The 14,856-nt window shown below is 40.3% G+C and overlaps 1 protein-coding gene across 1 annotated transcript; it reads right to left on the bottom strand.

Moving 5' to 3' along the window:
• Nucleotides 1-928: 928 nt before the first annotated feature.
• On the bottom strand, nucleotides 929-13,043 carry LOC132904217 (activity-regulated cytoskeleton associated protein 1-like). The gene is made up of 2 exons (XM_060954134.1): nucleotides 12,407-13,043; nucleotides 929-1,696 (listed from the first exon to the last, which is right to left on the bottom strand). Exons 1-2 carry the CDS (start codon nucleotides 12,884-12,886, stop codon nucleotides 929-931), a joined length of 1,248 nt encoding a protein of 415 aa, XP_060810117.1. The 5' UTR covers nucleotides 12,887-13,043.
• Nucleotides 13,044-14,856: the final 1,813 nt, after the last annotated feature.

Genomic DNA, 14,856 nt, shown 5'->3' with positions numbered 1-14,856 from the left:
GACTCCACTCTCAGCTGGGTAAATCAGGTTACCGAAGTTAGTCGTAAAGTAACTGGAACACTCCGTTCTCTCTACAGATTTAAAAACTTCCTTCCTCAGAACACCAAAAATTTACTCTGCCAATCCCTTATCCTTCCTTTAATTGACTATGCAGATGTGTGTTACTGTGTTTTGAATCAGTCACTTGTCTTAAAGCTGGATAGACTAGTCAATAATTGCATCCGTTTCATATTTGATTTACGAAAATATGACCATGTCTCCTCTTTTCGTTCTCAGCTTGGTTGGCTGCCTATTCCTCTTCGTCGCAAAGCTAGAATCCTATCCATGCTGTATACTATTCTCAACGACCCTTTCGCTCCAGATTATCTTAAATCGAAGTTCCCACTTTTAAGCGTTACCCACGCTCGATCACTTCGCTCTACTGATAACCTTCTTCCGGCCACTCCTGCCACTACCGCCTTGGATTCATGTCGAATTCATTCCAAGTGTAAGCCATCTGACTATGGAATTGCCTTCCTGAATCTATTCGGAAGGCGCCTAACCGATTTGCATTCAGGGAGCAAGTCCATAAACATCTTTTTGAATTAAAATTCGAATTGTCACAAACAGATATAGGCAAAATAGAATTGTTACTTTGAATGGAATGTTTAGTAGTTACATCATTATTTGAAAAATTTGAATTAAGACAATTTTCCTTACAAGATTTAGTGCAAAAAATTATTTTTGTATTTTTAGGCTTATGGCACTTTATATTTGGACAATTTGATAACTCACATAAACAAGATTTCGAATTACAACATGATGTTTGACAAAATTGGGAAAAATAGTTTTTTGGAATTTTGGAGTTACATCTGTTGTCATTAGGAGCACAAAATACGTCATCAGAAAAATGCGAATTATTATTACTTATAAAATTATGTGGAGAATGTTACTTATAACTAGATATTTGATTATGCCTACTATTACATGATTTATGACTACAGTTTTTGGATGAAAAACGCGACGAAACACTTTGTATGTCCCGTGAATTTAAAGAATAAAATGCTTGGTTTTGCGCACTTGATATTTCACTAGCACTATTATTATCGTTATGCACTTCCGCAAAGTTATTAAAAGATTGCGACTCACTTTGATTCTTCAACTTACGACACTGGTCCCTGGTATGTCCGAAACGTTTGCAGTAAACACACGTTGGCCGGGATTTCTTAGTGACGGCGGCGGACTCCTGCGTTTGCGTCGCCGTCGGGGCAGCTGACGCAGGTGGTTGTCGCACCGGAGCTGAAGGAGGTGGAGGCCGCGCCGAGGGGCGCGCGGGTGCGCGCGCGGCTACGGTCGGAACGCGTGCGGGTGCGGTATCAGAAGACGGGGGAGGAGGGATGGCGGGACCTGAACTAGGCCTCCGGGCCTCGTCGAATGAATCCTCGATGGTTCGCGCCAGGCGGAGCAAATCGGCAAAATTATTAAATTCTTCTCTTCGTATTCTTTTCCTAATACGGCTGTGGAGCAACCCGTATGTTATGTCTAGTTGCGCGGACACAGACAGGTCGCCTTTCGGCAGCCGGGCGAGAAGGGCACGAATACGTGATATGAATATGTCCGTATTTTCTTCCTTCTGCGGTTTAGCAAATATTTCCAGATAAATACGATGAGGTGGCCGTCGATCACCAAATGCACTGATGAGATTATTTTTGGCTTCCTGCCATGACGACACCGAGTGTTAGCGACACATTAAATTTAACATAGCGCACACTCATTAAACATTGTCATATTTTAGCACACTCATTAAGTATTGTATTGTATAGAACAAAGGAAGCGAGATCAGACAATACCCCCACTACGACGGTCAATTGCATTAGATAGTACACTAGAAAGCGAATGAGCACTTTAGAGGCATATTTTAGATATTGTTATTATTATTTATGAAACCTAATTGATAAACGATAACGCAGACCGTCATAGATAAGTGATAACGCTATTTTTATAAAAGTCAAGGACACGAGGTCAATAATTGGATTATGTTTTTTGATGTCAACAAATGTAAGTAAATTTCTCGAAAAGTATATTGTTTATAGAAACGAAAGTATTGTAATAAGAAAGTATGATATATGTATTTTTGTATAACTTAAAACTTATTAGAGTCTTATATTGTATATTCGAGAAATATTTAAAAGTTGACAGGAAATTTTGCTGAAAGCATAGGTTGAAGACAAACTTTTGTTAAAATCTCTTTGAGAAAGAAATTGTGATATGTGTAAACTATTTTATGTGATGAGAATTTTTGTTAGTTTATACGGAAAATGGAAATTGTTATGTTTATATCATGTAAAATTGAGAAAAGTTAATAAATATCGCCTAAGCGAAGCTATGCACAACACCAGAAATCGTCACGAAATTTGAGGTTCGCGTTAAGGTATTACTCCGACTTACAATATTAAAATCTGCGGCAGAGGGATCGTAGTGCAATTGTTCCAGTTTAAAGTGAAAAATCAAGAAAAAGAAGACCTCAAGAAAGAAAAAGTCCTCAAGAAAGAAAAAGTCTTCAAGAAAGAAAAAGTCTTCAAGAAAATTAAGTCGGAATAATACCTCTTAGTGAAATAGTTTATAGTATTAGGGAATTAGTATAAGGTGTTGTGCGTGGTTAGTGGACGGACAAATTGTGTATATTGTTTTTGTTCTTCAATTAGTTTAGTGGATTCCAATAAGACTTGAACATAGTGAGTAGGTATTCCAATTAGTGATAGTGCTATTGGATTTCAGTGACTGAATTCTTAAACCGTGAGTATTTCAGACAGTATTAAGTGACATAGACTTTAATTAGAAAGAGAGACTCAATATTTAGTGATCATATAGTGAATAGACACTCAGTAAGTAAGGTCAATGACCCCACGTATAGTAAATTATTGACAATCCAGTGAAATTAGACATAGGCTTTTGGAAGAGGTTGATGACCCCATTTCTACACAACCTACCATCCGAGGATTCTTTGTTGGCCTCACTGCCGCGTCCGCAGCCGTTGACGTCTCATACCAGCGGGGGGGCGGACTTCTACTGGAGCGGAATTCGGGACTCCCTATAAGTGAAGGGGAGGCTAGGGGAGGCAGGTACCTAGTCAGGGTTATACTGCCACCTCGACCCGCAACAAAGGCGTGGTCCTTCGAGCCGGATCTTCAATATCTTTCAAAATGCCAGTAACGAGAAGCCAGAAAGGCAAAATGGAACCATTACGTCCACCTACTACAACAAGTGAAGAAACAGGCACAACACATAGAACTCCTACAAGTCGAGGAACTACAAGTGGAACTGAGGACTCCACAAACACAAGCATGCAAACTGGAACGCGAGAACAAGCACTACCGGGAAGCACGATGACATTAGTTCCAATGGAACCGAGAGATAGCGAGCCTACGCAGACAACGCGCTCCCCATCTAGGAGCAAGAGAGCAGGAACAAGCAAGTCAGTGAAAACAAGAAGGAAACTTCAATTGGAAAAAGAAATTGCGGAACTCAAATTAGAACAAATAAAAGCAGAAACCGCGAAAAGGGAAGCAGAGGCGAAACTTCTTGAGGAAGAATCTGATTCCGACCTAGAGGAACCAGAGGACAGGGCGGATCGTGTACGAAGTTGGATGGCTGGCACACAAGACAACGCGTCATGTATGGAAGTTCCATTCAACAGAAATGAAGATCTACCAATGAACAACCTCGCTTCAGCTATAGTAGCGGCATTCGAGAAAGCTACTTCTAAACACAAATCGTTGCCACCGAAGTACATGATTGAGTTACCAACATTCAATGGAGATAGTGCAGAATGGCTAGCTTTCCTAACAGTATACACCGAAACATCTACTATGTTTTCGGCAGTTCAGAATATGGCTCGACTAAGAAAAAGCATCGTGGGACAAGCAAGAGAAGCAGTGAAAAATATATTGTATTCGGATTCTCAACCCAATGACGTCATGGAAGCATTAAGGAGAAGATTCGGTAGAGCGGACTTATTAGTCACAGCCGAATTAGATAAATTAAGGGCGCTTCCTCGTGTAAGTGAAAATGTACAAGAACTTAGTGCATTCTCATGTAAAGTCAACAACAGTGTGACAAGTATCAAAGGGTTAAAGAAAAACAAGTACCTACACTCACCGGAAATAGTGAAACAAATCACAGAAAAATTACCAGCGTTTATTCAATTTAGATGGTGCGATTATATCGCACAATACGACGAAGATGAACCTGATTTCGAAATATTAGCTAACTTCCTGAACAAAGAAGCCGATAGAAGTGTTGTGCTGCTATCAAACGAAAAGAAGAAAATGATACAACCGAAGAGGCAGTCAGCACACGTAGCAGTTGAACAACCCATGAGAAGGGGAATTCAATGTATTCAATGCAAAGGAGATCACTATTTTTCGGAATGCAAAGAATTGAAAAACGCAAGTATCGACGAAAGGTGGGAAATGGTAAAAAAGTTAAAAGTTTGCTTCAATTGCCTAAGAGGACGACATCGAAAGGATGATTGCAGGTCTAGACCCTGCCGACAATGTAAGAGATTACACCATGCGCTTCTTCATAAGGAATATAAGAAAGAAAACAGTACAGGAAAAGAAGAAAGAAGAAGCTGGTGTTACTGGAACTGTCAACACTTTGAAAACACCACAAGCGCTATTGAAAATAATGCCCGTACTGCTATACGGGCCAACGAAATCTGTGAAAGTATTAGCACTTCTGGATGAAGGTTCGACAGTCACATTGCTGGACGAAGCTACAGCAAAAGAAATAGGAGCCACAGGACCGAAAGAAATCCTTGCTCTAGAAACAGTTGGTGGAAATACGATAAGAAACACGGATTCTGAAAGAATCAATTTGAAGATTAAAGGCGTCCACCAACGGAAGAAAATGAATATAAATAACGTGAGAACAATTAAAGAAATCCAGTTGTCACCGCAAACAGTGGATAGGGCGAGATTGGAAGCCTGTCCACACCTAAAGCCTCTTATCGACAAAATATGTTACGAAGACATGCCTCCGAAAATGTTAATAGGTCAGGACAATTGGGAACTGATCGTATCGAGACACACTAGGAAACGCAAGAAGGACGAACCCGTTGCTTCATTCACGAAGCTGGGATGGGTATTACACGGTTGCGATGGTGGGATAACGAAACAAGTACAGTTTATGAGATGTGCGCATCTGAAAAGTCAAGACGACAATTTGGATGCCATAATTAAAGAACACTTCGCAATAGAAGCACTAGGTGTCACTGAAAGGAAGCCATCGTCTGACATTGAAGAGAGAGCAACAAAGAAATTGGAAGAAGTCGTGCGAAAAGTTGCTGTCGATAAATACGAAGCGGGATTAATCTGGAAAGCGGAAGACGAAACTCTTCCAGACAATCGATCAACTGCGGAAAGCAGAATGAGAAACTTAGAGAAAAAGTTGGATAAAGATCCTGAATTGAAAGCCGACTACGAGAAACAGATACAACATTTGTTGGATTCAGACTACGCAGAAGAAGCTCCGAATCAAAGTAAATCCACGAGATTGTGGTACTTACCGCACTTCGCCGTCACTCACCCAACGAAAAAGAAAAGAAGGATAGTATTTGATGCAGCAGCAAGATCCAATGGGAAGTGTCTGAACGACGCGCTCTTATCTGGACCGGATCTGCTTCAGTCGTTATGGGGTGTGTTAATACGCTTTCGTCAAGGTCCTATAGCAGTCGTAGCTGACATTAAAGAGATGTTCCTGCAAATCCTTATGAGAGAAGACGACAGAGATAGTTTGCGATTCTTATGGAGAGGAGGCGACAGGACAGGACCAATGAAGGAGTATCGTCTTAAAACTGTGATATTCGGAGCGGCCTCATCACCCAGTACAGCAATATTTGTGAAAAACAAAAACGCGAAAGACAATGGACAAGGGCACCAGGAGGCCATCAAAGCGATAGAAAAGAATCATTACATGGACGATTATCTACAAAGTTTTTGGAAAGAAGAACATGCGATAGAAGTCGCCACGACAGTCGACGAAATACATAAGAAAGCAAGTTTCCATTTAAGAGGATGGGCATCCAACCGTCCTAACGTATTGAAAAGGATCAACGGAGATAATAGTCTGGAAAAGGAATTAGAACTTGGTCAGCAAGAAGAGAAAACGCTCGGAATGAAATGGAAAGTGAAAGAAGACTGCTTCTCATTTCGAGTAGCTATGAGAAACGTACCAAGGGAAATTTTACGAGGAGAAAAGACCCCTACGAAAAGACAAGTGGTCAGCGCAATCATGTCAACATTTGATCCCTTGGGATTAATAGCTCCAGTTCTTATTCAAGGTAAGAAACTAATGCAGAATATCTGGAGAAGCGGAGTTGGATGGGACACCGAGATTTTGGCATCAGAAGAAGACGAATGGCGTAAATATCTACAACACATGAAGACAATAGAAGAGCTCACAATACCACGATGCATCTCTCCTCACCACACCGAGGGAGAGCTACACGTCTTCACGGATGCAAGCGAAACGTCCTATGAAGCCTCAGCATATTGGAAAACGATAGAAGAAGATACAAAAACCTCGTTGATCGCAGCAAAGAACAGGGTAACTCCTCTAAAACCGATGTCCGTTCCAAGACTGGAACTTCAAGCAGCACTGTTAGGTTGCAGACTAGCACGCGCAATTGAAAAAGAAATGGATCTGACAGTAGTAAAAAACACTTTTTGGACAGACTCAACGACGGTTCTTTCATGGATCAAATCAGACCCGGGGACATTTAAGACGTTCGTGGCACATCGCTTGGCCGAAATCGAAGAACTTTCGAAACCACAAGATTGGAGATGGGTACCGACAAACCAAAACCTGGCTGACGATGCAACCAGGGATGTGCCCGAAAACTTCAACGAAAGACACAGATGGTTTGAAGGGCCTGAATTCTTAAAACAAACTGAGGAACATTGGCCGAAGCCGAAAGAAATCAAGAGAGAACCGCACGAAGAGGACAAGAAGACAACGTAAAAAAAGTAGCAACAACGAGACAGAAAGAATTTTCTACGCCAGATCCGAAAAGATTCTCAAGTTGGAATAGACTCCTAAGGTCCACGGCAAGAGTGGTTCAATTCATCGAAATATTAAGAAATAATAAGCAAGAAAAAGAGAAAGTCAACGCGACTAAGAAAGATGAACCATGGAGGAAGAACAGGAAAAGGAAGAAGGCTCCAATTGTTCTAAAAAAGATTTCAAAAGAGCAACAAAAACTCTTTATTCCATTGGAAACGCATCAATTAGCGAAAGCAGAGGAACTATTGATGCGACGAAGTCAAGAAGAAAGTTTCAAAGCTGAAATAGCTACGTTGAGAAAAGGTCAACATTTGGCATTCTGCGACGGCCAGCTTCGAAGCTAGTAGTGATAGTGCCAGTGAATAGTGAAAACAAAGCAGAGCAAAGTGAAATTTAGTGAAAGTACAAGTGAAATAAAAGTGCATGGACATTATAGCAAAGATGTAATAGCATAAGTAGAATAAGAAACGTTTGATGTCGCTTCAAGAGTTTGTGCGCAGCACGAGGTTGTTAGCGACACATTAAATTTAACATAGCGCACACTCATTAAACATTGTCATATTTTAGCACACTCATTAAGTATTGTATTGTATAGAACAAAGGAAGCGAGATCAGACAATACCCCCACTACGACGGTCAATTGCATTAGATAGTACACTAGAAAGCGAATGAGCACTTTAGAGGCATATTTTAGATATTGTTATTATTATTTATGAAACCTAATTGATAAACGATAACGCAGACCGTCATAGATAAGTGATAACGCTATTTTTATAAAAGTCAAGGACACGAGGTCAATAATTGGATAATGTTTTTTGATGTCAACAAATGTAAGTAAATTTCTCGAAAAGTATATTGTTTATAGAAACGAAAGTATTGTAATAAGAAAGTATGATATATGTTTTTTGTATAACTTAAAACTTATTAGAGTCTTATATTGTATATTCGAGAAATATTTAAAAGTTGACAGGAAATTTTGCTGAAAGCATAGGTTGAAGACAAACTTTTGTTAAAATCTCTTTGAGAAAGAAAAGTTAAAATCTCTTTGGCCGTGTGGTTCCCGGCACCATTACAAAAGAATAGGACCACTCCATCTCTTTCCCACGGATGTCGTAAGAGCCGACTAAGGGATAGACTTGGGATTCCTCTTTAATGTAAATCCCTGCCAATCTAAGGTCTGCCGCGCCGATGGATGCATGGCTAGGGGCGGGCCTAGTCTCGAGCGTGCCACTTCCGCCATGGGGTTGGGCGACCCCCAGGTAATGGCTAGCCTTACCCTGGCATGCGGGGCTCTGCTGGGGCGGACAAAATTTTTCCCTAGCGTCTCGTGGGAATCGCATTATGAACCTTAAAAAGCATATAAATGGCGGCGATGGTGTCCGCACCCCATCACGTCTCGTTCCCGGCGGGAGCGGTATGCGGTCTGCTGAAAGCCGCTTTGCGACGATGAATGTAAGAGGAGGAATGAAGGATAAGATTGAGGAACTATGTCAGATGATGGATGAAAGACGTTTGGATGTGTTGTGCGTGAATGAAACGAAGCGGAAAGGATGCGACGCGACGCAGCACGGCCCTTACACGGCGTATTGGTCTGGAATGTCCAGTACCAGCCGAGGCTGTCAAGGGGTCGGTCTAATTCTTTCTGCACGAATGGCTGAGTGCGTGAATGAGTATGAGTGTGTCAGCCCTCGTCTTCTATGGATTAGGCTGAAAGTTGGAATCACTCGGATCTTCGTTCTAGGTGTTTATGCACCTTGGGATGTGGGTTCGAGGGGTACAACATCAGCAAAAAGCGAAAACGAGGAGTTCTGGAATAGTGTAAGAGAAGTATTGAAAGTTACCAAGCCAAATGAGAAGATTATTATGTTAGGTGATTTTAATGGATGGGTGGGTGTAAAGCGTGATGGATATGAAAAGGTGCTTGGTGCGTTTGGTGACGAAAAGGTGAATGATAATGGAAGAAGTGTATTAGAAATTTGTCTAGAGTGGGATCTTTTTGTGTCGAACTCAATGTTTCAACATAAAGAGATCCACACCTACACAAGAGTGGAAGGTATTTTAAAAAGTATGATAGACTTTGTGATTGTAGATGAAAGATTGAAGAACAAAGTGCTGGATACCCGTGCATATCGCGGTGCTGGCATTGACTCGGACCATTTACTGGTGATATCCCGGATAAGGGGTATCTTCAATCGCTGGCGGCACAGGGTAAGGGAGCAAACCAGCGCTTTGGAAAGAGTAAAAGTAGAAAATTTGCAAGATATGGATGTAGGTAAGAAGTATATTAATAGACTGAAGGATGAATTTGAAGATTTAGAGGAAATGAGCGATATTGAAGATGGATGGAAGGAATTTAAAGAAAGAATTGTGAAAGTAGCTGTTGAAGTGTGTGGTGTAAGTAGAAGAAGGAAAGGAAAAAATCACAAAAATGCGTGGATGAGTAAAGATGTGCAAGAACTTGTGCGATTAAAGAAGAAAGCATGGCTGGATTTGTTAGCAGCAAAAGCTAACTTAAGAATGCAAGAGGTTATAGATGAAGATGTGAATGAAGCACGTAAGGAATATAAGAAAATGAAAGATTTGGTTAAGAAAGCTGTGATTAGAAAGAAAGAAGAGTATAAAGAGGATTTTGATAAAAGGCTATCAGAAGACTTTCAGTCAAATCTGAAAGTATTCTGGAAATCCGTAAGGTCAGCCCGAGGAAATACTATAACCAGAGAGCTGACTAGGATCAGATGCCAGGATGGTAGCGTTGTGAAAGGAGAAGAATGTGTACTAAAGATATGGAAGGACTATTTTGAAAGTTTATTTGAAAAAAAGGAAGGAAATAAGAAAGATTTCTGCTATAGCGAAGAAAAAGAGAATGAGATGGAAGGCGAAATTGAAGTGTTCGAAATTGTGGAAGCACTTAAGAGAATGAAAGCGGGAAAGGCTGCTGGGTGTGATAGAGTGTCGGTCGAGATGCTTAAAGCAGGAAAAGGCGTAGTAGCTAGTCAGTTGTACTGCCTTTTCAATTTGTGTTGGAGAAGCGGCCGAGTACCAAAAGATTGGTGTAAGGCTGTTATCGTGCCACTTTACAAAGGAAAAGGGTCACAGCTGGACTGCAAAAATTATCGTGGTATAAGCCTGCTTAGCGTCGTCGGCAAATTGTATGCTAAGGTATTGATTAATAGAGTCAGAAATGAAATTGATGACAAAATATAGGATGCTCAAGCGGGATTTCGAAAGGGAATGGGATGTACTGATCAGGTCTTTTCCTTGCGGTGCATAGCCGAAAAGTTTTTGGCCAAGAGTCAAAAAGTCTATTGCACATTCGTAGATCTGGAAAAGGCCTATGACAGAGTTGAGAGGAATGAATTGTGGTCAGCACTTTCTATGCATGGGGTGAGCAGTCTCTTAATACGAGCACTGAAATCCTTATATGAGGATTCGAGTGCTTGTGTCAGGATAAACGGAGCGCACACTGAGTGGTTTAAGATTGAGAAAGGCGTTAGGCAAGGATGTGTTGCGTCACCGTGGCTGTTCAACCTATTTATGGATAGCTGTTTGACAGATTTGAAAGAGTCTAAAAGTGGATTAAGGATGAATGAGTTACTCGTCAAATGTCTGCTCTATGCCGACGATCAGGTTATACTGGCGTCATCAGCGGAGGAGTTACAGGAGATGGTAAACTGTATGCATGAAGCTTTAAAAGAGAAAGGAATGAAAGTGAACGTAAGTAAAACTAAAACACTGGTTTTTGAAATGGAGAAAGAAATGACAGCATGTAATATTTTGATTGGAGGAGAAAAAGTGGAGCAAGTGAAAGAGTTTGTATATCTAGGATCAAAGTTTACATCAGATGGCAAGTATGATAGTGATATTGAAAGGAGAGTGAACGCGGGGAACATGGTGAATGGAGCTTTGCATGCCTTTATGAGCAGTCAGAAACTATCCAAAAAGGCTCGACTGGCTGTGCACAGGGGCGTGTTGGTCCCGACATTAATGTATGGGAGTGAAAGTTGGGTATGGCAAAAGAAGCATGAAAGCAGAATAAATGCAGTGGAAATGAGAGCGTTAAGGAGTATGATGGGTGTGAAATTGAGTGACAGGATAAGGAACAGCGTGATAAGGGAATGTTGTGATGTGAAAGAAGATGTAGTTACAGGAATAGAAAAGGGTATGTTAAGATGGTTCGGTCATGTGGAGAGGATGAATGAAAGCAGGTTGACTAAGCAGATATACAAGGAGAGTGTGGAGGGAAAGGTCGGAGTGGGAAGACCTAGACGAACGTATCTTGATCAAATTAAGGACGTCCTGGTAAAGGGTCAGGTCAAAAGTACCCGAAACCGCCGAGCTTGTATGAAGAGAGTTATGAATGTGGACGAAGCGAAAGAAGTATGCAGAGATCGTGGCAAGTGGAAAGAGGTAGTCTCTGCCTACCCCTCCGGGAAAGAGGCGTGATTTTATGTATGTATGTATGTATGAGAAAGAAATTGTGATATGTGTAAACTATTTTATGTGATGAGAATTTTTGTTAGTTTATACGGAAAATGGAAATTGTTATGTTTATATCATGTAAAATTGAGAAAAGTTAATAAATATCGCCTAAGCGAAGCTATGCACAACACCAGAAATCGTCACGAAATTTGAGGTTCGCGTTAAGGTATTACTCCGACTTACAATATTAAAATCTGCGGCAGAGGGATCGTAGTGCAATTGTTCCAGTTTAAAGTGAAAAATCAAGAAAAAGAAGACCTCAAGAAAGAAAAAGTCCTCAAGAAAGAAAAAGTCTTCAAGAAAGAAAAAGTCTTCAAGAAAATTAAGTCGGAATAATACCTCTTAGTGAAATAGTTTATAGTATTAGGGAATTAGTATAAGGTGTTGTGCGTGGTTAGTGGACGGACAAATTGTGTATATTGTTTTTGTTCTTCAATTAGTTTAGTGGATTCCAATAAGACTTGAACATAGTGAGTAGGTATTCCAATTAGTGATAGTGCTATTGGATTTCAGTGACTGAATTCTTAAACCGTGAGTATTTCAGACAGTATTAAGTGACATAGACTTTAATTAGAAAGAGAGACTCAATATTTAGTGATCATATAGTGAATAGACACTCAGTAAGTAAGGTCAATGACCCCACGTATAGTAAATTATTGACAATCCAGTGAAATTAGACATAGGCTTTTGGAAGAGGTTGATGACCCCATTTCTACACAACCTACCATCCGAGGATTCTTTGTTGGCCTCACTGCCGCGTCCGCAGCCGTTGACGTCTCATACCAGCGGGGGGGCGGACTTCTACTGGAGCGGAATTCGGGACTCCCTATAAGTGAAGGGGAGGCTAGGGGAGGCAGGTACCTAGTCAGGGTTATACTGCCACCTCGACCCGCAACACCGAGTGTTTGATTCCTTGCCACCACGTGGCAGCTTCGTCTTTGAAAAGGAACGATAGCCCTTTTATGATGTTAGCATCCGCGACTTGGGCACAATCGCTGTAGGCTTCGACAGCGTCTATGAATGCCTCAACGCTTTCTTGAGGTTTGCCCGCGAATGTAGATGTGCAGCGCGCTAGGTTTCCTTGACCTAGCGGAACCGATATTGGAGTGGAGTTTGCCCTCGTTACGGACTCCAGCAAGTCTCTGAATGCTTCGGTTTGAGATCGCTGAAGTGACGCGATTATGGTTGCGACGTTTTCTCCCGAAAACGTGGCGTCGGTACGTAGCGTTGGCGATGAAGCGGCGGCGTCGCTGCCATATTGAAAATTGGCAGACGGCGACGTTGGTCGCGAAGGGTCTTGAAATACCTCTGGTGTATCTTCCTTGCGAGTTAGACTTGCCGCACGACTCCTTGTTATCGGCATTTTGAGTCACCGGGAAAAAAAACTGAACACTAACACTGTATGAAAAAACTAACGTTGGAGCGCCACATATGAGGTAGTGTTGTAGATGATAAAAAGTCACTTTGTTGATAAAAGGTTTATTTGGTACACTACACAGAATATATATATAAAAACTATTTTAATGAGAACAAGGGTTGAGTTCTTAAAATTAATTAGCCCTGACTAAGGTATTTAACAAGACAGTGTTAGGAAAGACGCGCACGCGGTGACTTACCAAAAGAGAAGAAAGGGCGGAAGAGAGTCATAAACATGGCGGACGTACGCGGTGGGAACTAGTAGTGGTGGCGCGTGCGTCGTGGCCTATGATTGGACGGCGATGTCAGAGTCGATAACTATTGGATTAGTCTCGATATCGCCGTGGCGCGCATGCGCGATTCGCTCGTACCGGATATTTGGCGCTACGGTTTGCTATACTGTTTTGAATCTTTGAATAAATTAAAAGTTAACCAAATAATTTTATGTGCTTTTCCATATATGAGTTGCCAGTCTCCAAAACTTAATAAAAACATTCACCTACTCAATAATTTTATGCATTCGTTGACATGTCGTCACAGTGACAAATTTGTGTTTTTTGACACAAACAATTTCATAGGTGATTGTTTTAAGACCAATGATAGAATATTTCTATCCAGATACCATAAGAACAAAATTGCTACATTGGTAGCTAGTAATATTAATGTTTGGACGAGTTTACATTGTAAGCGAAATATTAATTATAAGTTGACTACAGAATTGCCAACTCTGTGTGATGGTAACTCTGTTGACTTGACAGTTAATTTAAACTGCACACTCAGACAACGGGAAACCCTCGAGGGTTAAGAATTATCCATCAAAATATACAAGGTCTTCCCGGCAAAGAATTAGAAGTACAACTAGTTTTAGAAGAATTAAATGTGGACATTTTATGTTTGACTGAGCATTGGCTTATGGAGGGGGAGATAATGTTCATCCTAAACAATTATAATATTGTGAGCTGTTTAAACAGAAAGTCTGCAATTAGAGGTGGGTCTATGATATTTATCAAATGCGGTCTTCGCTGTAAAGAGCGAACAGACATAACCAGACTTTCGGTTGAGCGGTGTGCCGAAGTGACCTGTGCCGAGCTAGATCATCATATAATTGTTTGTGTGTACAGTCCCCCAAACAGTGAATTTAAACAATTTTTAAAAATAATGGATCAAGTGTTACATGTTACCTCAAAATGTAATAAAAAATTAATTATTTGTGGTGATTTTAACAAAACATTGACATTTTAGTTAAATCAACTGCTAGTATACAATTTATTAATTTGTTTAAATCTTATAATTTAGAGTATGTTTTTTTTGAACCAACCCGAATAACATCTACATCTGCCAAGTGTCTTGATTATTTTTTTTTGCAATAATCTTTATATACGGAAATCAATTATTCACAAATTGCCCTCGGATCACACCGGTCAATATGTTACCTTTGAGAAAGAGTCCTTAAACAATTTAAATAATGATAAAATTATGTGTAGACCTCTTTCTTCCAAAAACATAAGAAAATTTAAAATAAACATTGCAAATCAATTAAATACTTTAACATATTCTGGAAATAATCCTAATGAACATTATAACAATTTATTTAATATGATTTCTGCTGAATACTCAAAAAGGTTCAAGCAGAAACAAGTCAATATTCGTAATAGATTACAGTTCAGTGAATGGGCTACATTAGGTATTCCCAAGAGTAGGAATAAGTTATATGACTTATATGCCCAGAAACAATACAATTTTGACCCCAGTTTTGTAGAATATGTCAAAAATTATTCAAAATTATTTAAAAAAGTTTGCAGGCAAGCCAAGTCTTTTCACATAAGTAGTAAAATAAACAACGCACCAAATAAAATTAAAGAAACATGGAACATTATTAATAAAGAATCTGGCAAAATCAAAGATAGAGACAGTATT

Source organism: Amyelois transitella, chromosome W (assembly GCF_032362555.1).
Source record: "Amyelois transitella isolate CPQ chromosome W, ilAmyTran1.1, whole genome shotgun sequence".
In the NCBI taxonomy this organism is placed as follows: Eukaryota; Metazoa; Arthropoda; class Insecta; order Lepidoptera; family Pyralidae; genus Amyelois; species Amyelois transitella.
Note: the sequence above shows the minus strand (reverse complement) of the source record. Positions and strands in the feature narration are given on the sequence as shown.